A 24,167-nucleotide genomic window follows, 5' to 3' on the forward strand; every position below is an offset into this window, starting at 1 on the left:
ATTTGTTCAAAGACAAAACACCTGAGACACACAGCTGTGATTTGACTGACATTTTCCAAGTGCAGCAACCCAGAAAGACTTCAGGTGCCAGACGGTCATCAGCTTGTGATGCGCTCACCTTTTTCTAAGGTCACAGAAGCCGTCGACCTTCATCGGCCCCTCATGCAGACCCTCGGCCGGAGCAAGGGAACGTGCTGTTGGCAGTGTGTCATCCAGAGTTATAACAATAATGAATGGCTCTGATTCTACATTTGACAAATACACATTTACATTAAAAAGACATCAATCGGAGTATTGTAAAATAAATACAAGGATAGTTTGAAGCGACCCCTCAATAATCGTTGAACCTGTTTTAATCCAACACGTTCAGTGAGGACAGGTGCCTTTGTCTTTCATGCAGGTTCTCTCGTTGTGTTTTGACATCGGATGTTTGTCTAGCTGTCTAATGGCAAGTGTCTTGGTTCGTGAGGCCCAGCTTTGAGCAGCGGTGATTCTGTGAGTGTAGTTCTCCCACCCACTTCATCTGTCGCACCCGACACTTTGTGTGGACAAACATCGTCAAAGACATCGCTTCAACTTGGTTGAGATTTCCTCGCGATCCCTTGTTCGCGACCGTGAATGAAACGAGAGCGGCTCCCGTCGCTTCCTCTTGACGCGTCAAAGTTGGGGCCTGCGCCGCGGGTTGGATGCTGACTGTGGCTCGGGCCCAGAGGAAGGATGCTCTCCGCTCCAATGAGAGGCTCCGGCTCCACCGTCGGTCCCCCATCTGCTCCGTGGCCCCTCCTCCTCCTCCTCCTCCTCCTCCACCACCACGCTCCATCCCGGCGCGCGCACACACTCACTCACGCTTCAAGAGTGCGCTCCAGAGCGGGACCCTCTCCGAGATCTGCCCCTGAGCCACCACTCCGCGGACAGAGATGCGAGCGCAGATGGGATTTACTCACTGAGGTCTGAAGAGCGGAGCGAGCTGTCAAACACGCGCCACTTTTGCGGGCCGCCGCTGCCGCCGCCGTCAGTCTCAGACGCGCCGCTGAAGTTTGGTGCGAGCGCAGCCTCAGCGCAGGCTCCGGGCGGCACATGTTCGGGCTCCAGGAGCAGCTGGTTCGAGAGGCCAACGGACTAAAGGAGAGGAGTCTGGAGGAGATGGATCCGGTCCGCTCCTGGGTTCGGAACGTGGGAGTTGTGGACGCCAACGTCGCAGCGCAAAGGTGCACTTTGACTTATTTGGGTTTGTTCTTCTTCTCCCGCGGCTCGGTCCCGAACTACTTGTTGACAAAAAAAAAAAAAAGAAAGAAAGAAAGAATGAAAAGTTCAGAGCAGCCGCGCGGAGCGAGAGTCACTTTTCATCCCTCGTGACTGTCCGAAGGCGCAACAACCCGCCTGTCCTCCGCTGCGTTGCGCGACCGCCACACCTGTGTCGGGCTCTTCACCTGGACACATGCGTCCACACGGCTCACCGAGCCACACGAACCAAGTGTCAAGGCAGAGAGCGACTCAACGGACCAGCCAGGCAGCGAAGTGACACTCAAGGCAGCCTGATCGGTTCTTCTAGTCAAGTTTCGTTCCGACGTCAAATTGGCCGACAACTATAGTTCATTTAAAAGGCAGATTCACCATGCACTGCATTTCCCTCAATCGCTCCGCATCATCAGAACAGGTTTTTAGGCCGAAAATAATCAGAATAGCAATCGTTCGTTTTTCTTCCATTTTGAAAAGTATTTGAAACAGTTCTCTTATTCATGTGTGTTTTTGTGGCTCGTAGCGAAACAAAAAAGGAGATCCATTTCCAATTTCCGTTCCACGTTAGTATATCTGAAATAATAATTGACAGACCTCAATTGCGTATGTCTTGTTTTTCAACCCAAAAAATGTAACATTTATTATATATATATATAGATATATAGATATCTATATCTATATATATAGATATAGATATAGATATATATATATATAGATATAGATATATGAAATAAAAAAGAAGATAACGTCAAATGGGACAATTTAAACTAAATCTAAACGTCACGTTTGCCAAAGATAAATATTAAATATTTCCGCCTTGCGTTTTGTTTTGTTTTCCACCTGGAAAAATCTATGTCATGTGGACGTTTGAATGAGGGCATTAAGCATGGAAAGTGAGTCGCGTCGCTGGTTGACAAGGCCATAGCATGAACGACAATGAGGTTGTTAAGAAAAGGCCTGGAAAGTGAGAAGGAATGAAATGGAGGCAGTCGGGAGTGACTGACGTGCCTCTCCTGTCTCCCCAGCGGCGTGGCTCTCTCCAGAGCTCACTTCGAGAAGCAGCCGCCCTCCAACCTGCGCAAGTCCAACTTCTTCCACTTCGTCCTGGCGCTGTACGACCGCCACGGCCAGCCGGTGGAGGTGGAGCGCACCGCCTTCGTGGACTTTGTGGAGCACGACAAGGTGAGGGAGGCCTCTCTTCCCGCAGCAGCAGCCAGGTGCCGCTCTGATCCTCCGTGTTGAGCAGCTGACGGCCGCATGTTTACTCTCCCCGCCGTGATCTGATGATGTTGGGCTGAAAAAGAATATCTAATGACTAATTAGCAGCCTGCCTCATTAGGAGAACATGACTCTTCTTAGAATGCAAATGAGGCCTGCTCCTCCTAAGATGTGGAGTCAAGTCACCATCAAAGTGCTGCGGCCTGCCATCTGAGCGGGGCTCCTCAGCCGGGCCCACGCCGGCCTCTCACCAGGGTGTGGCGGACCCGTCAGCAGGGCCGGGGCCCAGCCCAAGTCCACGCTCCTCTCTGACTATTCACTCAAGTTGTGGAGCCAGGCTTCCATCCATCTGAGGCTTATTGCACTTCCCACTGCTGGTTCCCTCTCCACCCCCCCTCAGCAGTCCTCCTCCTCCTCCTCCTGCGCTCGTCTCCGCCGTGCCTCCTGGGTTACTGGACCAGAGAGGATTCCTCAGAGACCACTTAGAAAGACCAGTGGAGGTAGGAGACGGGAAGAAGAGGGGGAGCCCAGCGCTGCAGAGCCTGGGGGATGTGGGGAGAGCAGAGAGGAAGTTTTTCTGTCAAGGTCGACTGCGGCTCAGACAACTTTCCACTTGCTGGAACACACTTCACACACACACACTTGTGCCAGGAGAACCTTCTCAGCAGCTGCTCTGAAACTCAGGAAAGTTGTTAGAGCCCAGAACCTTCTGAAATATGGAGCTCTGCTCAGGAGCTTCATGATGACACGCGAGGTGGAGGTCATGGGTCAGACCCGAACCCAGGAATGAAGAAACTGAGCACAGTTCTCCTCACGTGTCAGATCACCATGAGAAGAGCGCAGTCGCCTTGTTGCTCAGATCTGCTGTTATGTTTGGAGGTGGGAACATGTCCGCTGGCAGCCATGCAATAACCGCCGCCGTAAAATCCATCAGAGTGCAGTAAATGTCCGACAAAATCCACATTTCTGACGGATCTGGCGAAACACTGGACTCCACAGCGAGTCTCGCCCTGTCTGAGAGGCACATGCCCTCATAGTTCATGGTGTTGTCATTTACACCCGAGCCTGCGTGAGAGGTGGCCCCCGGTGCAGCGTGGCCCTCCGAGCCCTTGGCTACCGGAGTGACGGCTCAGAACTCAGGAAAGAGAAGTTTGACAAAGAGAAGACTTGTTGACAGTGTGATATCTGAATCATCGCTTGACAAAGTGATTCCCGCGCGTGTGACCAAGTCGGCCGCCACTGTTAACTGCATGTCGGGTGTTTCTGTCCTTGCTTTCTTTCCAAGGAGCAGACGGGAGAGAAGACCAACAACGGCACCCACTACAAGCTCCAGCTGCTCTACAGCAACGGTGAGTCCGCTGCGAGGGCCAGCCAGAGGGGGCGCAACACCTCGAGTGTGACACGCACATGACGCCAGGTCGCTCCTCCACTCACCCTCGGATCACTCAGACAGCACTCAGCGTCTGCACCCCCCCCTCCCCCGGCACCAGCACCGTGCAACTCCCCGTTGGGCCTCCACATCAGATGGAGGATACGCAGAGAAGTGTGGCTCCCAGGAGCCGCTTCTGCCCCTGCGTTGCCATCGCGCTGCCACCCATGGGAGGGAAGATGAAAGAGGAGTTCCAGCGCAGCTCCCTCGCACGTACCGCACTTCCTCTCCATCCCCTTCCCCCAAACCATATCAAAGGCGTCTCAATCGACACTTTGATGAGTGGAACACATTTGAAAAGCCATACTCACAAAGCTTCCATAAAAGCTTCCATCCCGTGGTGATGCTCTGCTCCACCACGGGATGCTCTCAGGTGCGCCCGCTCTCGTTTCCGCTGGTGCTCCGGGAGCAAGAACTGAAGCCCCGCTGCTCTGGACACGTCACCGACCTTCAGCTGAGGCTGCAGCCGTGCGCTGGCCTCAGCCAAGCTTTCAGCTTGACATGGACTGGTGAGAAGACTGTTGGGGCACAAGGTTGCATCACACCGAGCGTCAGCCAGAGAGAGGTGTTCCTCAGACAGAGCCCCGAGGAACACCCTCACGCCTGTGACTGGGTCTCGCTCAGCGTCACAGTTTGGTGAGGCCTCTCATAACAGGGTTCTTCTCTGGGTTCCCTCAGTGGCCGTCCCGTTCACCCAGCAAGAGGTGGGCGACATGTTTCAGGTTAGCCGCTTGAGAAAACAGATGCGGAGAAGTGTGGGAACCAGTCAACGGTTGAGGCAGAAATAAGCCAACAGGGAGGCCGACTGTGAGAACGAGCCAGAGAACATGCGTAATCCTCATCAAACCCCTCAGCAGAGCAGTCAGTCGAGGGAGGGCTCCAACATGAGCGAGCGGCAGACTCTGAGTGAGTGTGTGTGTGTGTTTGGCAGGAGTCCGTACGGAGCAGGACCTGTACGCGCGGCTCATCGACTCGGTCACCAAGCAGGTGGGTCCAGCATCCAGCAAAGTCAAACTCCAGAGTGGTGCTGACGAGTGTTCTCCTTCTCCCAGCCCATCTCCTACGAGGGCCAGAACAAGAACCCAGAGATGTGCCGGGTGCTGCTCACGCACGAGGTGATGTGCAGGTGAGTCTGAGGCTGTACACTTCATGGACTTCAGGAGTCCGGATCAAGACTTGTGTGGAGGGGACTGTGAGCGCAGTGCAGTGGCCATTGTGTTGGCAGCAGATGCCCGAATGTGACTCACAGCTGGCTAATAACAGAGCTGGGGAGGCAGAGGGCAGCGTCACAGCTGGGGAGTGAGGCCGTCTGACGGGGGGCGGGGGGTGCAGGGGTGGCAGATGGTGAGGGGTGGTGCACTTTTGTTATGCAGCGAAGGGGACTTTGGGGGTGGAGGGTGTGTTGCTGCTGACGAATGGCAGGGGCACGGTGTGTGTGTGTGTGTCAGGGTGCGGCGAGGCTGCTGCGTGGGGGTTGAGTTTGATTCCCAAATCAATGTGACAGATTGCCGGGCTGCTTTTCACTTTTCAATGGTCTCTCACTGTTTGTAGGGTGTGTTGTTGTACCTTTTCTTCCTGCGCCAGCCTTTTGTCCAGCCTGCCCTCCCCTCTCATGCCTCCTTTGTGTCAGGCTGGACTTTGGCCCACTGCAGCGCTGAGCGGGCCCCTCCTGGTTCATGTGTTTATTTATTTGTTTGTTCTTTGGCGACCACTCACTTGTTCTCCTTGTGTCTCCTTCCAGCCGCTGCTGCGAGAAGAAAAGTTGTGGGAATCGCAACGAGACGCCGTCCGACCCGGTCATCATCGACAGGTAAGCGGATCGAGCCCCGTCCCAAGTCGGCCCGCCCTCCTCATGACCCAGCCTCAGTTTCCACGCGGGGTTCAGCTGCCGAGCGCTCTGCCCTGCCACGGTACGGAGCCTGACCCGAACTATAACACTGTGCTGGAGGAAGGTCTCGGGTTCAAACCCCTCAAACTCGCTGCGTTTCTGATTCTCTCCACTGCTATCGTCATCCTCATGACAGCTGCTGAAACGCGCTCACACACACACGAACAGCAGAGCATCAGGAAGTCAAGCAGCAGCAGAGCAATAAGTGGACCTCATGGAAGCGTTAGCAGCATCCAGGCCAGTTAGATCAGCATCAGGATCACAGAGAATGTGTCAACGCCACCTTCACCTCCATTTGAAACAAGCGCACGCTCCCACCTGGTGACTCTGCGCCCAGTCTGCCATCCATTTTCCGCCACACAGTTTCCGAACCACTGAAGGATTTTGGCACGCTGAAGTTCGGGAAAGTTGGGCTGAAGCTCTGACACGTGTCAGATGTTCAGCCAGTGATCGGCCTGTTTTTCACACAGTCTGCGTGGCATGAACCAGCATGATGAAGGCTCACAAGCTGAGACATCTTCGACCTGCATCTCCTCTCCTTCAGTCTCTCCCTCTCTCTCACTCCTTCCACCTCCTGCTTTCAAAAACAACTGTCTGCCTCTGAAACAGACGACGTAGACGTCACGGACCCTTTTCTTTCCCCCTCTCAGTTCGAGCTGGCTGCCTGTTGACAGCGCGTCTCTGAGGACTTCTGCTGAAGATAGTCTTCATGGAGCGGGAAAAAAGTGGGCTGTTGTCTTGTAGAATTTTCCCAGAATTCCTAGACGCAGCTGCGTTTGTGGTTTGGCAAGGTCCCAGTGTGACGCTTCCTAACATGGTCAGACCAGGGTCGTGCTGGAGCGGTGTGATCCAGATGAGCTTCCTACTGCCGGAGGTGGAGCAGTGAGGACTTCCCTCCCGTGTGAGCGACCCCTGCTCTGACCTCTCCTCCAGCCACTGCTTGGCTCTTCAATTATTCATGTGTGTGTGTGTGTGTGTGTGTGTGTGCGTGCACTGAGTTGCAGCCCCAACACCTGTTCTCCAATTAACATGCGGCTCCCGCTCGCTCGGCGCTGCTCGCCCATTGGCTCCTCGGCCTCTGCATCCCTCCTCCGCTCAGCTCCGCCCCCCTCCCCCGCCGTCTCATTTGGCCGTAATTAGATGGTGTCGTTAGGACACCTTCCAAAGCACCAGGTAGTTTGCAATTCCCCAAACACCACAAACCCCCTCTTTTCTAATCTCCGTCCCATATTGTTTCACTCCTGCTGCTCGCCCCACACCTCCCCTCAGTCTCCTGCCCCGCCCACTTCTGCCTAATCCTGACTTGAGTGAAAGGAGGGATCCCAGCTGATCCACGGGGGGGGAGGGGGGGTGGTGGGGGCTGATGTTGGGACTTCTCATTTCGGAGGACGTCACTTATCTGTGATTGATGGACTGTGGCCGATTGGTTGGATGGATCCAGGAGCCGATACATTGATTGGTCGCTCGCCATTAGCATGAATCCAACTCGCGGTGTGGTTTCAGTGTAGCTACGGTGCCAGGCACGGGAGCGTCTCTGCTCCGGTATTTCACCTGTCCTGATGGAGCCTCTGCTGCGACGGCACCTTTTTCTAACCAGTGAAGACGTGGCATTTGCATCTGAGGAGGAGGAGAAGTGACCGTGTTTAGAGCAATGCATGATGGGACAGCAGTGGCACCATTCAAAGACGTCCAGCAATAATAATCTGAGAAATGAGTCGAGAACAAACCACTCAAACAGGGCAGCGTTGCTAGATCAAGCTCATGCTCCCGTGTCTGGACTCAGCCCCGGTGACGTGCGCTCACGCTGCTGCGGCCTCTGGAGGCCAAACACCATCCTGCAACACTCTCATCTTCTCTTCCACTCGCCACATGAAAGCGCAGAGTCATGTTCTCCCCGGCGCACGCGCTGTCGTGCTCTCTCCCACGGTCAGAGTGAGGCTTTTCACGAGTCACTGTGCTCACAGCTGCGTTGAGACTGTGGCGGGCAGAAGCCGGCTCTGTGGTTCCTGAGGGCCTGGGGGTCTGGCTTCCACTGCCTGACGCCCTGAGCAGAGGAACCCACAACCCTGCTCACGGCGGCATGATTGCCGCGCTGAACTTTGACCCCGGGGAACTTATATTGGTGCAGGGCTGAAGCTGGCCTCTGTATTTATGAGTGAGCCATAGCTTTACAATGGAGACGAGCAGATGTCAGTGTTAGTGTTGGTAAGAAAGGAGTGTGTGGCTGGGAGCGGAGGGGTCAGAGCTCAGTGGGGGGTGGGGCCCTCCATCTGAGGCTGAGCAGTGCAGATCAATGGCTGCTCATAAGGAGAGCGTGGGGGGGGGGGGTTGATCAATGGCGAGCACTATCTCTCTAATTGATCCTGTTTCCAAGAGTGGTCTTTTTTAACAAGCCGGCACTCAGAGAAACGGGGAATAATCCATAGGACTTCTCCAATATTGTCAATGGCGCGGCTCCTCCAGATGAGCTCAGCAGTGGTCTCACCACTTCTTATTCAAAGCCACGTGGTTTTGGAGGCCGCTGTGTGCCGTCGCTCTCCTGTCATTTGCACCATCATTATGGGTCGCGCCGCGCTCCACTTCATCCCCAGGAATCCATGGCTCTTCGTCTCAGGTTGGCAGTTCTACTGACCCGCTTCAGCTTGGCCTTTGTGTTGAAGCAGTCCGAGCGACGGCGCCCGCCACACCTGGCCACCGACAGGCACCAACAGTGGCTTTCGTTGAAGCACCATCGTCAACATTAGTCGTCGACAGTGTGCTCTGTTTCTTTGCCCCGCGTCAAACACTGCGTGGATCTGAACATGATTTCCGCCTCCTATTCTCAGAATTCCAAAGTTTCACCAAGAACACCAACCTATCGGTGAGCACAACCGCTGGCAGAGCTTCAGCTGTTGCAGTGCACATGGAAATGTGGGCATGCTGAGAATACGGCTGTTGTCCTGCTGGCTTCACAGTCCATCATGGCACCTTTCTGTTCACGGCACTTTGATGACAAAGACATCCATGAATGAGATGTGTAGATTGAGACATGACCGATATCCGACTGATCTGTCACTAGTAGTCAATAGTCAAGGAACTCTCACTGCTGGCAGCATCAGTGACAAGTAAAGCAATAACCTGTCTGACTCTCGAGAACCACTGTCAGTCTCACGTCCTCCAGTCTCACGTCCGTCAGTCTCACGTCCGTCAGTCTCATGTCCGTCAGTCTCACATCCTCCAGTCTTACGTCCGTCAGTCTCATTTCCGTCAGTCTCACGTCCGTCAGTCTCATGTCCGTCAGTCTCATGTCCGTCAGTCTCATGTCCGTCAGTCTCACGTCCGTCAGTCTCATGTCCGTCAGTCTCACATCCTCCAGTCTCACGTCCGTCAGTCTCATGTCCGTCAGTCTCATTTCCGTCAGTCTCACGTCCGTCAGTCTCACGTCCGTCAGTCTCATGTCCGTCAGTCTCATGTCCGTCAGTCTCATGTCCGTCAGTCTCATGTCCGTCAGTCTCACGTCCGTCAGTCTCATGTCCGTCAGTCTCACATCCTCCAGTCTCACGTCCGTCAGTCTCACGTCCGTCAGTCTCATGTCCGTCAGTCTCACATCCTCCAGTCTCATGTCCGTCAGTCTCACGTCCGTCAGTCTCATGTCCGTCAGTCTCACATCCTCCAGTCTCACGTCCGTCAGTCTCACGTCCGTCAGTCTCACGTCCGTCAGTCTCACGTCCGTCAGTCTCATGTCCGTCAGTCTCACGTCCGTCAGTCTCATGTCCATCAGTCTCATGTCCGTCAGTCTCACGTCCGTCAGTCTCACGTCCGTCAGTCTCATGTCTGTGTGAAGTGAGTCTCGACTTCTGAGTAAAATCTAATCATAGAAAAAGGGCCAGTAGGTTTGGAACTGCAGTCCGTCCCTGTCTTGACTCGGGTATGAAACTGCCACATTACATGTCTCCGAACAGAAGGGAACAACCTCCTCCCCCACCTCATCATTTGCAACGAGCCAAAAAAAGAAAATACAATTCTTTGGGAAAGAACATTAAACTTTCAGCCAGAGAATAAATGCAGCAACATGTTTTCATGTCCGTGTCAGAGGCCAAATTCTTTCCCCTCCCTGATGCACTTTCCGGACCAACGCCAAGTCGCCCACTTCGGTCATCATCTATGCACCGGAGGATTTTATGAGTGAGACAACAACGCGGCTGACAGAGATTTGTTTCTCAGACGCCGTGCTGGAAATGTGGCTGGAAGGCCGGTGTTGACATTGGAACCTGCCGTGGTTTGGTTCAGGGAGAGTAAATCCAGCCCATTGCTCTTCTACTGAAACCCCCCGCTGGGTTTCAGTATTTCATGACCAAAAATGATCAATTGCAAAAGTACTAGAGAAGTAAATGGGAATAAAACGATCAGCACTATTTGGAGGAAAAACCAGGCGGCTGCTCACAAACTGGTGATGCGGTGACCTGTCATTGACCAAGAACAGATCTTTAACATTGAAAAGGGGGAGCAACCGATGAATTTGCTTCAAGGGTGTGCGTGCGTGCGTGTGTGCGTGCGTGCGTGTGTGTGTCAGGGGGGAGCCAGGGGCAGCGGCCCTAGATAACACTTGTGATGAGGTGACATGGAGATACGGAGCCACATTCTTACGCCGGCAGTTAATGCTGCGCATGGGGCGTCAGGCTGTGATGACGTGCACATATCCGGGGAGCAACAACTCAGACTTGAGACTGTGTTTTGCGTGTGAATGGCAGGGGTCGCTGGCACTCCACTCCGGCCCCCTCCGCCTCAGCAGGTCTCCAGTGGACGCTCCCTTCAGAGCGCTTGTCAGGACGAGGCGACAGGGCCCCGAGGCTCCAGTGCACACCGCCTCACGCGCTGCAACGCCACACGGGCTGGACCTCTGAGATGCCTCCTCCCTTGGGAGAGTGACACAGAGACAGACAGCAAGAGAAGACGCCATGTCAGAGTCCCTGACAGGTCGAGGCCAGTCTCACCAGGAGTTTGACTGCGGGACACGGGTTCAGGGGCCCTCTGGGGTGCACAAGTTTAGAGGAGCCTGGCGGGCTGAACCCTGACACCAGGGGAAGGCCCGGTTTGTTTTCATTTGCTGCAGAGCCTGCAGAGGGTTCTGTCGGAGAAGTGTTTTGACAGCAAATAGCAGCGCACCAGCAATTAGCTAATGTGGGGGAACAGCAGGGGGCTTGGAGTGGGTGCGATGGAGAGGGGATTAGAAGTTTGGAGTTTCAGCTCAATGGCACCCTGAAAGGCCTGGCTCTTCAAGAGAAGCCGGGGCAAAGCCTCCCATTCGTCCGGCAGCTAATAGGGTTCACCTTTGCTTTAGCAGCGGCGGCGAAGTGAGGTGCGGCACATGAGAGGGGTGGGGGAAGGCGTGTGGTGGAGAGCGCGTGTCTGCTCACCCTGCTCTCACAGTTCACTCCTGAGTCAAGGGTCCCCTGGGCTCCACCCCGTTGGTTGGGAATCTGCTGGGAGAGGGCACAACATGCATGGAACATGTGTAGCCACGGCGTTGACTGGCTACCACCTTGGTTAATGACCAAGGCTGGATGTGTGCTGAAGACTGGGGCGTCTCTCCGAACTGTTCTCCAGCTGGATCCTGGCTCTGCGAAGGGAGCTGAGCCGGAGTGCGTGAGAGGGTCCTGATGAATCTGTCAGGCCCAGAAGGTGATGCCGCTGCTGACAGCGTCTCAGCAGGCCTGCTGTGTGGGCCTCCCTCCCGCTGGCCTCCCTTCCCGCTCCACCTCCAGCCGCCGGCTCTGCTCTGGCTGGCTCCGCTCCTTTGCTACCTATTAGCTACGGACAGTAAATTAGCGCGGGCCCAGACCTGGGCGTGATCCCGCTCCCATCTCTTCACAACTTTCTCCTGGCCATCATTCATCTGGCCGAGTCTGTCCAGGCTCCTCCTTCTCGCCGCTTCCTCTGTCTGTCATGCCCGTCCGGGCTCTTGCACTCCTTCAACCCTGTCAGATTTCTCTCCCCTGTCTGTCTGTCTCCTGTTCCACTCCTCCACTCTCCCATTGTGTCACGCTACACAGCGTCTCCTCGGCAGCACATCATCTCCGCTCCCCCTTCACTTTCTTACACGCAGGTCCCTGTTGTCTCGGCTTCACGGCTTTCTCCGCCGCTCCTTCCTTCCTTCCCTCTCTCTCTCTCTCTCTGGAAACAGATGTTGTTTGTCAGATCTTATCATTACTGGCTAATTAAGAAGACATCTCTTCTTCTTCTTCTCTTTCCTCTCCGCGGCACCATCATCCTTGCTTCGCAGACAACATGGCTGCTGTTGCTTTGTGTCTGACTGCCTGAAGTCTTGCCGCTGACCTGCGCTCCTTCGAATGGCTTGAGCCGCGGCGGCCCATCCATGTGGCTGGCTGACAGTGATGAGAGTGTATTTCCAATCCTCGTCCCGCAGGAGACAGCAGGAATTCCTGGAGAGGTCAGGTCGCCAGTGAGACTTCAATTCCCTCTCCTGGTTGTGGATTCCAGAATATCTCACAGTGTCTCTCCACATCCATCTATCTGGCCGCGGCGCTAACCGCAATCCCATGCGGCTGAACTTTGAGATTTAAACATTTATTCATCTTAGCTTTTCAAAAGGCGCGCACGCCTGGCAGTCGGAGGGGGGCGCGCCGTCACACACCCGGGGGGAAGCCTGTTGCTCCACTTGAGGACCACGTCCGTCCTCGGCCTCAGCTGCGGCAGGACTGAAGCTTTTACGGCGTCACAAAGCTCTATACAGAGTTTACAGGCCGGGTTGCAGGGGTGAGAAGCTTCTACCTGGAGCTGCTCTGCTCTTCACAAGAGTCCGCAGCTCCACCTCTCTTGAGGGACGTCAACCAGAAGCCCAATGCAGCTCGCTCGATATGGAGTCAGCTCAAACGTGACTCCTGTCTTGTTTCTGCCCAGAGTCTCAGTGAGTCTTTACAGAGTGGGACCCAGCTGTGGCGCCGCTCTGCTCACCTGACTGAAGTGAGTGAACTCGCTGAAGAGTGGCTCCACGTGGAGCTGACGCTGGAGCTCGAGGGGGAGGTGGAGGAGGAGGCTGGTGTGAAAGGTCCTGTGCTGGTATGTGACAGAGGGGGTATCAGTTGGTGGAGGCTTTTCTGTGCCCCATTAGCAGTGTCAAAGGTCATGTGCCCTGAGTGTTAACCCTGGTGGCCAGTGGAGCTCCCAGTCTGCCAGGGGAGCCCAGTCTCGGGGTATTTATTACCAGCGCCCCTCCTGGCCCCCCCAAACATAGCTCTCCCCACGGAGCAAAACAAAACATCAGCATCCCTCCCCCCGGCCACGGCTCCGCCCGGGTACGTGCACTAGTTGCTCGCATATCCGTACGATGAGGCAGGTAGACGGGCGAGAGGCGCCTGTGCCGGGAGCCGGATTTGATGTCAGACTCATGCCAGTGAGTTTGTGGCTAAATGTGAGCAGCTCCTCTTCAAGTGTGACTTGGTGCTGTGGCCGTGTGAGCGTGGACGAGGACGCCCTCAGCAGCATGTCAGGATGCTTTAATGCTTCACATCTGCTTTCCTCGTTTTCCACCCCCAGACCACAGTGTCGGGACACTCTTTGGTTTCTTCTCTGTGTGTGAGCGAGAGCGCGCGTGGACGTGCGCAGAGATGGCTCTCAGGAGAGTGAGCGGCCGGGGTTTGGGACAGCTCTTTGTTTTGCCACCTTCGTGATGGAGGCTTGACTGGCCAGGAAGAACACGAGCTTTTGGTTCCTCTGCGGCCCAGAAGTGCGTGTGTGTGCGCGTGCGTGCATCTCTCATGGTCAAAACGGGCGAAGCAATATTATGGTGACGCAGTTGGAATTTAAATATGAGCCGTTTTTCTGGAATAGAAAAAAGAGCATTTTTATTTTGTTATCAGTTGAGCGCTGAAATCTTTCCACATCCCACTTCAACAGGAAAAGTCTACTCAGAGTTGAAGCTTGTGTTCAGAGGTGCAGCGCAGCGACGTCCAACTGTAGCGCGAGCAAAAGAGGCGGCGTGTGCCACGGCGGGGTTGGTGCTGACGACAGTCTATGAGCTCCAGCGGCGTGAGCGGCTCCTCCGTGATGGGGCCCACATGTATCGCTAACACTTCAAGCGGCAGCATGCGCGGGACAGGACTCCGTGGAAAGTAACATGTTTATTTGCCATTGTTCCAGCCTGGTGTTTGATGAGCGTGAAAGTCGCGCTGTCAAGTGTGGTGTCACCATCATGCGGACGGTGGCCGCGTGCTGCGAGGCCTGTGTTTGGTCTTGGGAAGTGAAACAGATGCAGACAAAGGAGCGCAGAGGCCCTCACCCAGATACGCGAGTGGAGACAGAGAGGAAAAGAGCCGCTCCCTCTGACTCCACGGTGGAAAGGGATCCGCCAGACTTTTGCTTTTCTTCCTGTTTCCAACTCCACTGCCAGGCCTCGTAGCAAGTTGTTGATCAAAGCAAATGATTACTAGCGAAGAACAATTTGCATCAATGAAGTACAATAGATTTTTTTGTGTGATATTTTAATGGACTTTCTGAACTCTTGAACAGTCCAACAAAACAATTCATCACATCGATTTCTGTTTTCCACTTGACTGCTGGCGAACTCTTGCTCCGGCTCTGCAGAGTCACTGGCCGGCTGTGTTGGCGCTGGATGGACAGCTGCATCTGTCAGTCATCCACCTGACTCCCAGGCCACCATGACAGTGTTGCTGGTGACTCACGCCATGGCACTGAAGTAGGAGTATGAAACGGCAGGCAGGTGAAGCACTTGAGGATGATGAGGAACAAGAGCGCCAGCTTGGGAGAGGAGCAGGTAGAAAGTGGAAGTTGTCCAGGTTGAAGCGCTCCCTTTAAGCCACGATGTCTTGAGCAGAAGTGCGGCTCTTGATGGGCTCCTGTTCAGCGGAGGCAGCGGACAGAGACGCCCCGCTCGTTGAACTGGGGTTTTCTCCGTGACTCACCTCCGACCCTCTGCCTCGCCCCCCTGGGTGCAGCAGTGTGTGGGCGTGTTAGCAAACCCAAACAAACAACAGCAATATGAAACTTTTGTCAGCACAACAGAGCAGGGGGATAAGAAAACAGAGGGTCCTCGACTTCTTATTAATTATGCAAGATTAGTCTAATTATAATTCAGCAAATGAATGTGTGGCAGAAGGTGCGAGGCGACGGGGCTGGGAGATTTGCATGTTAAGTGGGCAGGGGGAAGCGGCTAATGCATGCTAATATATGCCTCAACGTCTCGCTTTAATTTCAGCATTTGCAGCTGTGTGCGTCCGAACTGAGGGGGGTGAAAAGTTGACTCAATAGGTTTTTGGGTGGAGGAGGGGGCAAAGGTGGGAGGGTGGCCGCGCGTGTGTGCGAGGCATCTGGCTTCAAACAAACAAGCAGTGATGGGAAGGAGTCAACAAACAAGGTCAAGAACCCTCAGAAAGTGTCAGACCAGCGCCTCAGTGTCGGAGGCCCACACCGCGGCTCGGGCTGGATGAACGTCACTCCACCTCATGACAGCAATTACAATCCAAACTAAGGTGCTGCGGAAAACGGGAGCCCTTTACTGACTTCATTTTAGTAGGGATCAAATCAAGAACCACGTGGAATTCAGTCCGTCTCTCACAGAGTAGACGAAAAGCTAAAATCTATCAGTGAGAAAATCGTGCACGATGAAACATTGTCAAAAACGTCAATAATATGAATAGACATCATGTTATACCTAAATCTAATATTGGATATACCAAGAAGTAGCTTGACTAGTAGATAAGAAAGAGTGACCACGTGTTGGAAAGAGAGACCTGAGCAAACAAGTCGTGTTTTTAAAAAGAAATTCTTCTGAATTGGAACCATTTCACAAAAAGAAGGAAAAAAAGCGATATCAGCATCATAAATGAATACATTATTATTGATACAATATATTGTTTCATATCTTCCAGCAATGACAAATCAGACTTAATATTATGAAATTTCTTTTTACAGAAATAAGTAATAGAAGCACAATTAATATGCCGGACTCAAGGCATGTGAATAGGATGTACGACGATGACAATAAATATATATACATACATATAGATGTGAAGGTCCATTGAAACTCGTCCGACCACAACACAATTCTTCAAGCTAATCGGCTTCACGAGCACAAGGAAAGCATCTTTTCATTCCCAGTACCATATGTTCAGCTATTTGAAGTGCTCATACCGGCCAGATAAATGACATTCCTTCCCAAAACAAATGGATTTGGACGTCGAATTCTGGCTAACAAGTCCAGCTCAGGAGGGACGACAGAGCAGTTCCTCGGTGAGCAAAGCGCCGTAAATAAAACCGTGAGGAACAGCTGCAGACCTTCAGTTTTGGGATATGAAGTAGATTTGGGTTTGGGCTTCCAATGTCAACAGCGATCACTCTCCATGAAGTGCATCACAAACGACTCAAAAGTCGAAGGCTTCCAGGTAGAAGTCGCCTGGGAGGACGTTGGAACAACATGGTGGAAGAAGTGGAATGAGGGGGAATTTTCCCGGGGAAGGTGCCACGGCCGGCGGCTCCAAACAGCCACTCTTCAGATTGTGCCGGGAGCGCCACATTTCAGAGCAACAACAACACCCGACACCCAAATCAATGAGATGTCCCGCGCTCCGAGTCCGGGCCGTGTGTTGCACTGATGGAATGTGTTCTCCTTGTTGCCTTCTCTCTCCCATTCCCGTCTTTGCACTCCGCGTGGGGACTTTGGGATTGCGGCAGAGCTGCGTTGCCATGGCAGCGGGCTACGCTGCCGAACTGCGTACACCTGGGATTTGGAGAGTCTCTCCGTGTTCTCCATCGGCAGTATTTATTCCACCTTTTCCTTTGGTGCAGGGGATGCTATCAGCAGCCGCTCTCCGTCTTCATCTGGGCCGTCTATCACTCTCCAAAGTGCCTGGCATGCGGAATGAGACACAAAATTCATGTCCACCGGTGCCGGCGCCTCCATCTCTACCTTCCTCATTTCACTCTCTCTGTAGCTGTCTTCACTTCATTTCCCTCCCTGGTCCCATGTGGGGGAAACAGACACGGGATTGTGGGACACCACAGGTCCCGGGAGGCCTGCGCTGTACATCACTGCCTGTAGTTCTCTTTGAAACACAACAACAGCGGACTGCACTTTAAATCCTCATTACTCCTCTTCAAGTCTAATAGCAGCGCCTTTAATGATGAAGCGGCTCGATGTTGGCGCCGCACAATCCCGTCTCACATGTAATGAAGCAGGTGGCTTTGAGTCTTAGCTGTCATAGCGGTGGTGGGATGCATTAGCGACTGCTGTACAAAAACCTGTCCTTTTATTTACCTTTGCAGGTTTTTCTTGAAGTTTTTCCTGAAGTGTAACCAGAACTGTCTGAAGACGGCAGGAAACCCCAGGGACATGAGGAGATTTCAGGTGAGCAGGCATGGGGAAAGTGTGTGTGAATGTCTTTCAGTATGCAACAGTCGCAGCAGGGTTCACTGACGGCTCCAGTTGTTTTCGACGGTCCGGTTCAGGACTCGGCCTCTAGTTTTCTCCCTGAGAGATGAGGCCCCCTCCATAGCCAGCGTTTGCAGATACGTCTGACAGGGAGGCGGGACAGTCTCGCCAGCTGGCGTCACCTGCTTGCCCCCGTGGCTCGACCTCAGACCAGACAATATTGTCTAGTTTCCAAGCCACTCTGAAGCATAACTGAGAGACAGTTTGCTGAACACACATCAGCGTGTCAGGCCTTCCAATTCCCCGAAACCCTGGAGAGGATCCAAAGGTGATGGGCGCACATCAAGGTCCAGTCGGGGAAAGGGACTCCAGCTCCTGGGAGCAGGAAATCGGTGTTTCAGGAAGTTGTCAGGAGCTGAGTGATTGGCTCCAGATGGAGGAGGTCACGCTACCTGACCCAGGAAGTGGTCACAGGGGACAGCGCTGCCTGACTTCCACCGCCCCCTTTCTCTCTTCCCTCCTTCATGCTCTTGCTGTCATCCAGCATGTTTGCTTGAACTCCTGGGAAGTGACACAGGCTGAGAAGTTATGGGCGCGCTCCTCTCCTCCCTGGGTTCAAAGGTGAGCAGAGCTGCTGCTGGATCGATCATTTACAGATATGTTTCTAAACATCGCTCTGTATCCCACCTATAACCCATCTGTATTTTCCCTCTTTGTCTTCCACTGCTCTTTCACCGGTGAATCACTTTGTTGTGAGAGCAGTGCACCATTGTTTTTTCTCTTGCGCTGGACACAACACATCCCGAGATAGTCTCCTGTCTCACTCATGGAAGCGGTGTCATCCAGATGTGGAGAGGAACACACGCAGGCTGAGGCCAGAAAATCAAATTAGGACCATTATATATATCATCCAGCACTTTCACGGCTGGCGAAAATAGCAAATTTGGTCCATATGTGTTGAGTCATTGATGGATCAGAGGGAGAGCCCCGTATCCAGCAGGCAGTGTCATCGCCAGGGAGCACGGCGCGGCCTTGCATCAGCCCCTGAGAAATATTACCTGAACGCCAAAGCCAAGTGTTGCTCAGGGCCCCTGCGCTCGTGAGCAGAGACGCCCGTCGTCCGTGTCCGGCGCACGCACGCACGCACGCACACTCACGCCCCTCTCCGCTGGCTGCTCTCCTTCCTCTCAGGTGGTCTTGTCCAGCACAGTGAGCGTTGACGGCCACGTTCTGGCAGTGTCTGACAACATGTTTGTTCACAACAACTCCAAACACGGACGCAGAGCTCGGAGGCTGGAGCCCGGGGAGTCTGTGGAGAACACCATGGAGTACGGTGAGATCACAAGCCACATCTGCTCTTCATCAACTCACTTTGCCTGAATAAGCTTTCACCTTTTCTCAAATTCACATCCTGTACATTGTATCGAAGACGAGCGCCTTCCTTCCATAGCAACCTTCCCACTTTTCCCACGTCACTTTTTTTTCCTCTTTAGAGGGATTTTGAGATAGATATATATATATATATATATTTAAAGCCATGTCGGTAACTGTCTGTCTGAAGAACCCGCTCAGATGCTGAAGACATGGAAGCTGAGCAGACGAATGTCCGCTGAGAATGACTATCGTACAGCAAACACGATCCCTGTCAGACCATTAACCAAGATCATTCACATGTCCAACTGCACATGGAGGAGAAGCAGTCCTATTCTGAACTAGAACAGGAAAGCATAAAATGAGTGCTTGTTCATTTGTTCAGCGTCAACACGTCGTGTCGTCGTCGCCTCAATCTTCTGACTTTTAAAGCATGTGTGTCTCAAACATGTCTTAGCAGTTACACCGTCACATCATAAATCAATGCCCGTCGTGCAAGGCTTGCTGCAGTTACAGACGTATGTGGTGTCTCTTTACCACTCTGAAACACGTTCTGTCATAGCCCTTGTGTCATCAAGTAATGGGACCTACTGCCGGCTGTGCTTGAACTGTGGTTAAAACCTACTGACAATATTAGTACTGCACTCCAAAAACAAGCATGCTCAACCTTGGACTCTCCTTGACAAGTCCCACCTCGAGCGTCCCGCGTGTGAAGTGCATGTTCGGCTCCTAACTTTGGCAAACTAGCCACGCTCCCGTCAGAAGCCTAGCTTCAGCTGAAGGACCCAGTCAAGGCCGGCACATCTCTGTCAACGTGAAATGTCGCGTCTCCACAGCAACTCCCTGCATCAAAGCCATCAGTCCCAGCGAAGGATGGACCACAGGTGGCGCTATGGTCATCGTAATAGGGGAGAACTTCTTTGACGGGCTGCAGGTTGTCTTTGGGAGCATGCTGGTGTGGAGCGAGGTGGGTGTTGGCTTGTGGCGCCACCCACACATTGGGCTCATGGCTCCGTGCTTTTCCACCAGCTGATCACGCCGCACGCCATCCGAGTCCAGACGCCTCCTCGTCACATCCCCGGCGTGGTGGAGGTCACCCTGTCCTACAAGTCCAAACAGTTCTGTAAGGGAGCCCCGGGCCGCTTCATCTACACAGGTGAGTAGCCGAGGCCTCTTCTGGCTTGCCACTGCTCTAACGGCCAATATTTCCGTGGTGCTTCAGCGCTGAACGAGCCCACCATAGATTACGGATTCCAACGTCTACAGAAAGTGATTCCTCGACATCCCGGCGACCCAGAGAAGCTAGCCAAGGTGAGAAACCATCTGTCCTTCATTTGACAGAGCAAAAGTCTTGAACCTTTTCACTGGGCAGGAAATCCTTCTGAAGCGGGCAGCAGATCTGGTGGAGGCTCTCTATGGGAATCCACACAGCAATCAGGTGAGCAGGCCGGGGGGGACACAGGCACCGCGCTCCAAACGCACTGCTGAAGGACGACGACGACGATGATGATGATGAAGTGGTGTCATTTAAAAAAACAAAAGATGTTTTGGATGACCTAAAACCACACTCAAAACTCCCACCAGAACCTCCAACTCCAGCACATCTGCGACCGCACAGACTGCCAACATTCAACATCAAATGATCTTCCATCTTGATGGCTGTTTGCTCCTCCGTCCAGGACATGCTGCTGAAGCGGGCCGCAGACATCGCCGAGGCCCTGTACAGCGTCCCGCGTCCTCACAGCCAACTGCAGGCGCTTCCCAGCTCCCCGGCTCACGGCAGCGTCATGGGTCTGGGCTCCTATCCCTCTCAGTTGGGGGTCAGCATCGGCGAGCCGGGCCAGAGCAGTCAGGGTGCGTGGCTCTGCTGACGCCAGGGCTTTGGCCTCGAAACTCATCGTGCTGCTCCCTGCAGGTTACATTCGCAACTCCAGCAGCTTGTCTCCACGAGGCTACCCCTCAGCGTCCACGCCTCAGCAGTCGGGCTACGGCAGCGGGGGGATGACTGGGGGCTACGGCAGCGTCCCCATGAGCAGCCTGGGAGTGCCGGGCTCCCCGGGCTTCAACAGCGCCTCCCCCACAGGCTCACCTTACAGTACGTGATGCTGTCTGCTCTGCTGGCTGCTCTGCTGTCTGTCAGAGACTCAGCAGTCTCTCTCTCTCTCTCTGTCTGTCTGTCTCAGTCATGCCCTCCAGTCCAACCATCCCAGGAAGCTCCAGCTCCTCGTCCTCCCTCCTGCCGTTCTCCTCCTTCCCGTCTGCTGCCAAACAGAAGAGCGCTTTTGCTCCCGTCCTCAGACCCCAGGGCTCCCCCTCCCCTGCCTGCCCTGCCTCAGGGGGGAACAGCTTCAGAGGTAGCCATCCCACTCACTATCTGAGCCCTCTCTCTGAACTCACCACTTCGGTCTAGACACTTGCACTAACCCGCTCCAGACAGAGAAGGCTGCTGGACCTTCATGTACATGACTGATCGGAATCACAGACTTTGCGTCTCCATCTCTTTCTCTCCAGCGATGACGGGCCTGGTTGTTCCCCCGATGTAGCAAAGACCACTGCGCCGCTTAGCCCTTCTTTCTGGCCCAGAGAGGGCGGGGAAACTAACGCCACTTTCCTCCCTCAGCCGTGTCCCAGAACACTTGTTACGCAGGTGCAGCCAAATGAACTATCCAAAGATCAGGCGTCAGTTCAGGAAGCAGAGGAGACTCTTTCACGTCTGCAGACAGACTCTCGTGCTCTCTTGACACGGGACTACGCTTGGACGCCATGGTTCACGGCCATACGCAGAAGAGGAAACGGATCCTGGGTCCAACCAGAGCCTTTCTCCACTCAGATGTGCCGGACTGTGCTGGATGACGGGCCGCTCCGGGAGAACGTGGCCTCGTGTGTGCACCGTCTTTCATCTGGCAAACTTCTTTCCCTTTTCAATTTGCATTCCAGAGAAGTAGACGCTTTATTTTTATTTGTGTTCCGGTTTTTACCGGAGAGAAACCTGGTGTGCATTTGTTGCTGACGCAGTTCATACAGTATATTGATTTATTTAAGAATAACTTATTATGGTTAGTTTAGGGAATAATATAAATGTGTTTTATAAAGTGGGTCGCTTTTCCAACGGTGGACGACAGGAAGTCAATAAATGATGCCCTTTATATTACTATTACTATTATTGTTATTATTATGATTTTAGGAAGTGGATTTTTGCCACGACTATATTTGGAATAACCATCCCAGATTGGTGAGTTTCAGCATCTTGATTTGGTAAAAGACAGCGATTGTGTGTGAAGCTGATTTGTTTGAATCCCACATGTCATGCATGCTTCCACACAACGATCATGTTTGGATTTCAGCCGTCTTAACGGTGACATGAACAAAAATGAGTTTGGAATGTTTTGGACAACACTATGCAGTAAAGACAAGCACAAGGTCATGACACACTCGCACACAAGTCAGGGGCAGTGTAAGACCATAAGAATATGAAGAAGCCAGACTCTGGTTTCAAGTGTCCAGAGGACTTACAGTCATCATTTGAAAGATGAGTTATCAGTGTGAAACCGTGTCCTCCTTAACACACGCTGACAGTGCTCCAAGTCAACTCATTTCATTATTTATTGATACGTGACAATTGCTGTTTCCTCATTCATGGTAAAATAACACACACACACACTTCCTTCTCAGGATGTTAAAACAAAAAGACTAGGTGATATTTGTTTTTGCTTTTTTTTTAGGAGGAGCGTTCATTTTATTTATTTAAAAATATTAGCAATTCTATCATAATTTTATGTTTCATTATTCTGTTTTTGAAGCCATCTTTCTTGGGATCGGTACAAAAACTGGTGCAGTGATTTGTATATCTTAAGGTGTAACTATATTTTGTGCTGCAAATAAAAGGCGAAAAAAAGAGTTGTCTTTGTGTTTTTCGTCGCAGCTAATGCAGCTGAAAGAGGTGAGATGAACAGCAACTTTATTTGGCTAGTTTTGTCTCTCGGAAATCCACTGAGGGAACTCAGTCTTGTTTTAAATGATTCAATCCTATGTTCGATTTGGGAAACAAAATTCCAGTTCAAGGCGAGTCCAAGGTGCGTATCTGACCATTTCCAGGGGAAAAAGGGTTGTGTTTCTTTTTAAAACAGATTTCAGGTCATGCAGTCGATTTTGAGCTGAACACCTAGTAGCACTAAGAGTATGGACTTCAATTCTTCTTGAGGTAGTGTATCAGTGTTTCCCTAAATTTGTTCATTACACTTTACCAGCCCCAACAAAGAACTGAGTCTCCTCACGATCTGAGGTCCCACTTGCACATGCTCCAGAACCGTAGCCGCCGGTTTCACTGATCACATGCCATCTTTGCGTGGGTGTTGCTGTTCACTGATACATACAAACAGACACATATATGTATATATATATATATCCACCAGAGGGAGCAGCCCAGAGTCAGAAGGATACGACTGCGACAAACTCCCAAACCAACATGGCGGCTGTGGAAGAAGCACTGACCATGTACCTATTGGAGGCAGCGCAGTAGGAGGCGCTGGTCGGTGAGGCGGTGAAATATATGGCCACTGGAGGACGGAGAGTTTCAGCCACTGTTGTGTCTTCTTCCTGTCTCACTAGAGCCACGTATCGGGGTGGAACACTGCCCCCCAAGGTTTCAGGTGGTACTGCTCCGTTTGTTCAGAGTTGTTCAGTGAGAAATAGAGAGGAAATGAACAAAGCATGGACAGAAGTCTGCATAAATGGGAGTGTCCACCTTGCTGGCCGTCCTTGTCTTTACCTATGAGACTTGTGGTTCACGTGGATGGATGGAAAAATGATGATTATTATTGTTATTATTTCTTGGGGCAAATTGAAGTGAATGAAAAATGACCACGCAGCAAACAATGAAGGAAGGGAAGTGAATGACTGCAGCCCTCTCCTGCTCCAAGGACTGAACTCACCTGAGCAGGAAATGATGGAGACCTTTCAGATGAGGAACACTTGAGGCATCCCACTGTCTTCCTCAGGCTGTTGCACGCCTTGTGTCCGTCGCCCATCTGCGTGCACTGCGCACGTCTGTGTACAAAGCTGATGAGCCGCAGCCACGTCAGTGTTGAAGAGTGAGTGGAGCATGTCCAGATCAACAACAACAGCAGCCTCCGCATTCCTCTCCTCTCTGAGGAGCAGGCCTCTGGGGCCTCCAGGGAGAACCACAGGAACAACAACACGGCTTCTCTTTAGCATCCTCCCCTGAAATGGCCCAGCTCTGTTCATGTCATTAGCACCGGACACTTAATTACCCACTCTCTTCTGATCGGCTAATTAACGCTGCGCCAGGAAAGAGCAAGTCTTTCATGATCGTAGCGCTCAGGGCGGCGAGCCTCTTGTGATGGTGCACGTACGGACAGAAGAGTACGTCAAGAGCCTGGACGGTGAGAGGAGTGGCGCCGTGGCACCGGCGACTGACGGAAGTGACTCACTCTTCCTGGTGACGGCTGCAACAGAGGAGGCCAGGTCCTGCTCCGTCTGCCCCCCTGAGCTCCTCTTCCTCAGCTCCTCTTCCTCAGCTCCTCTTCCTCAGCTCCTCTTCCTCAGCTCCTCTTCCTCTGCTCCTCTTCCTCAGCTCCTCTTCCTCTGCTCCTCTTCCTCAGCTCCTCTTCCTCAGC

The 24,167-nt window shown here is 52.9% G+C and overlaps 1 protein-coding gene across 5 annotated transcripts; it reads left to right on the plus strand.

The window, feature by feature from the left end:
* The first annotated feature begins 935 nt into the window (after positions 1 to 935).
* On the plus strand, positions 936 to 22,374 carry ebf2 (EBF transcription factor 2). Of its 5 annotated transcripts, none has more exons than XM_053871521.1 (16): positions 936 to 1,208; positions 2,265 to 2,421; positions 3,743 to 3,806; positions 4,818 to 4,873; positions 4,939 to 5,012; positions 5,628 to 5,696; positions 17,055 to 17,136; positions 18,352 to 18,493; positions 19,368 to 19,498; positions 19,561 to 19,687; positions 19,754 to 19,842; positions 19,904 to 19,969; positions 20,211 to 20,385; positions 20,447 to 20,626; positions 20,715 to 20,885; positions 21,043 to 22,374. In XM_053871521.1, the coding sequence occupies exons 1-16, from the start codon at positions 1,078 to 1,080 to the stop codon at positions 21,072 to 21,074; spliced, it is 1,746 nt and encodes a 581-aa protein (XP_053727496.1). In that variant the 5' UTR covers positions 936 to 1,077; the 3' UTR covers positions 21,075 to 22,374. The 5 variants fall into 5 exon arrangements, with proteins under 5 accessions (XP_053727496.1, XP_053727497.1, XP_053727494.1 ...); XM_053871522.1 differs by having other exon boundaries at positions 3,749 to 3,806; XM_053871519.1 differs by having other exon boundaries at positions 20,715 to 22,374.
* The last annotated feature ends 1,793 nt before the right edge of the window (positions 22,375 to 24,167 follow it).

The sequence above is a fragment of the Synchiropus splendidus genome, chromosome 7 (genome assembly GCF_027744825.2).
Source record: "Synchiropus splendidus isolate RoL2022-P1 chromosome 7, RoL_Sspl_1.0, whole genome shotgun sequence".
In the NCBI taxonomy this organism is placed as follows: domain Eukaryota; kingdom Metazoa; phylum Chordata; class Actinopteri; order Syngnathiformes; family Callionymidae; genus Synchiropus; species Synchiropus splendidus.

Coding starts and splice junctions, on each gene's coding strand:
- ebf2 (XM_053871519.1), top strand. CDS start 1,078: ATGTTCGGGCTCCAGGAGCAGCTGGTTCGAGAGGCCAACGGACTAAAG. Junction 19,499..19,560: donor GCATGCTGGTGTGGAGCGAG/GTGGGTGTTGGC, acceptor CTTTTCCACCAG/CTGATCACGCCGCACGCCAT. Junction 19,843..19,903: donor ACCCAGAGAAGCTAGCCAAG/GTGAGAAACCAT, acceptor TTCACTGGGCAG/GAAATCCTTCTGAAGCGGGC.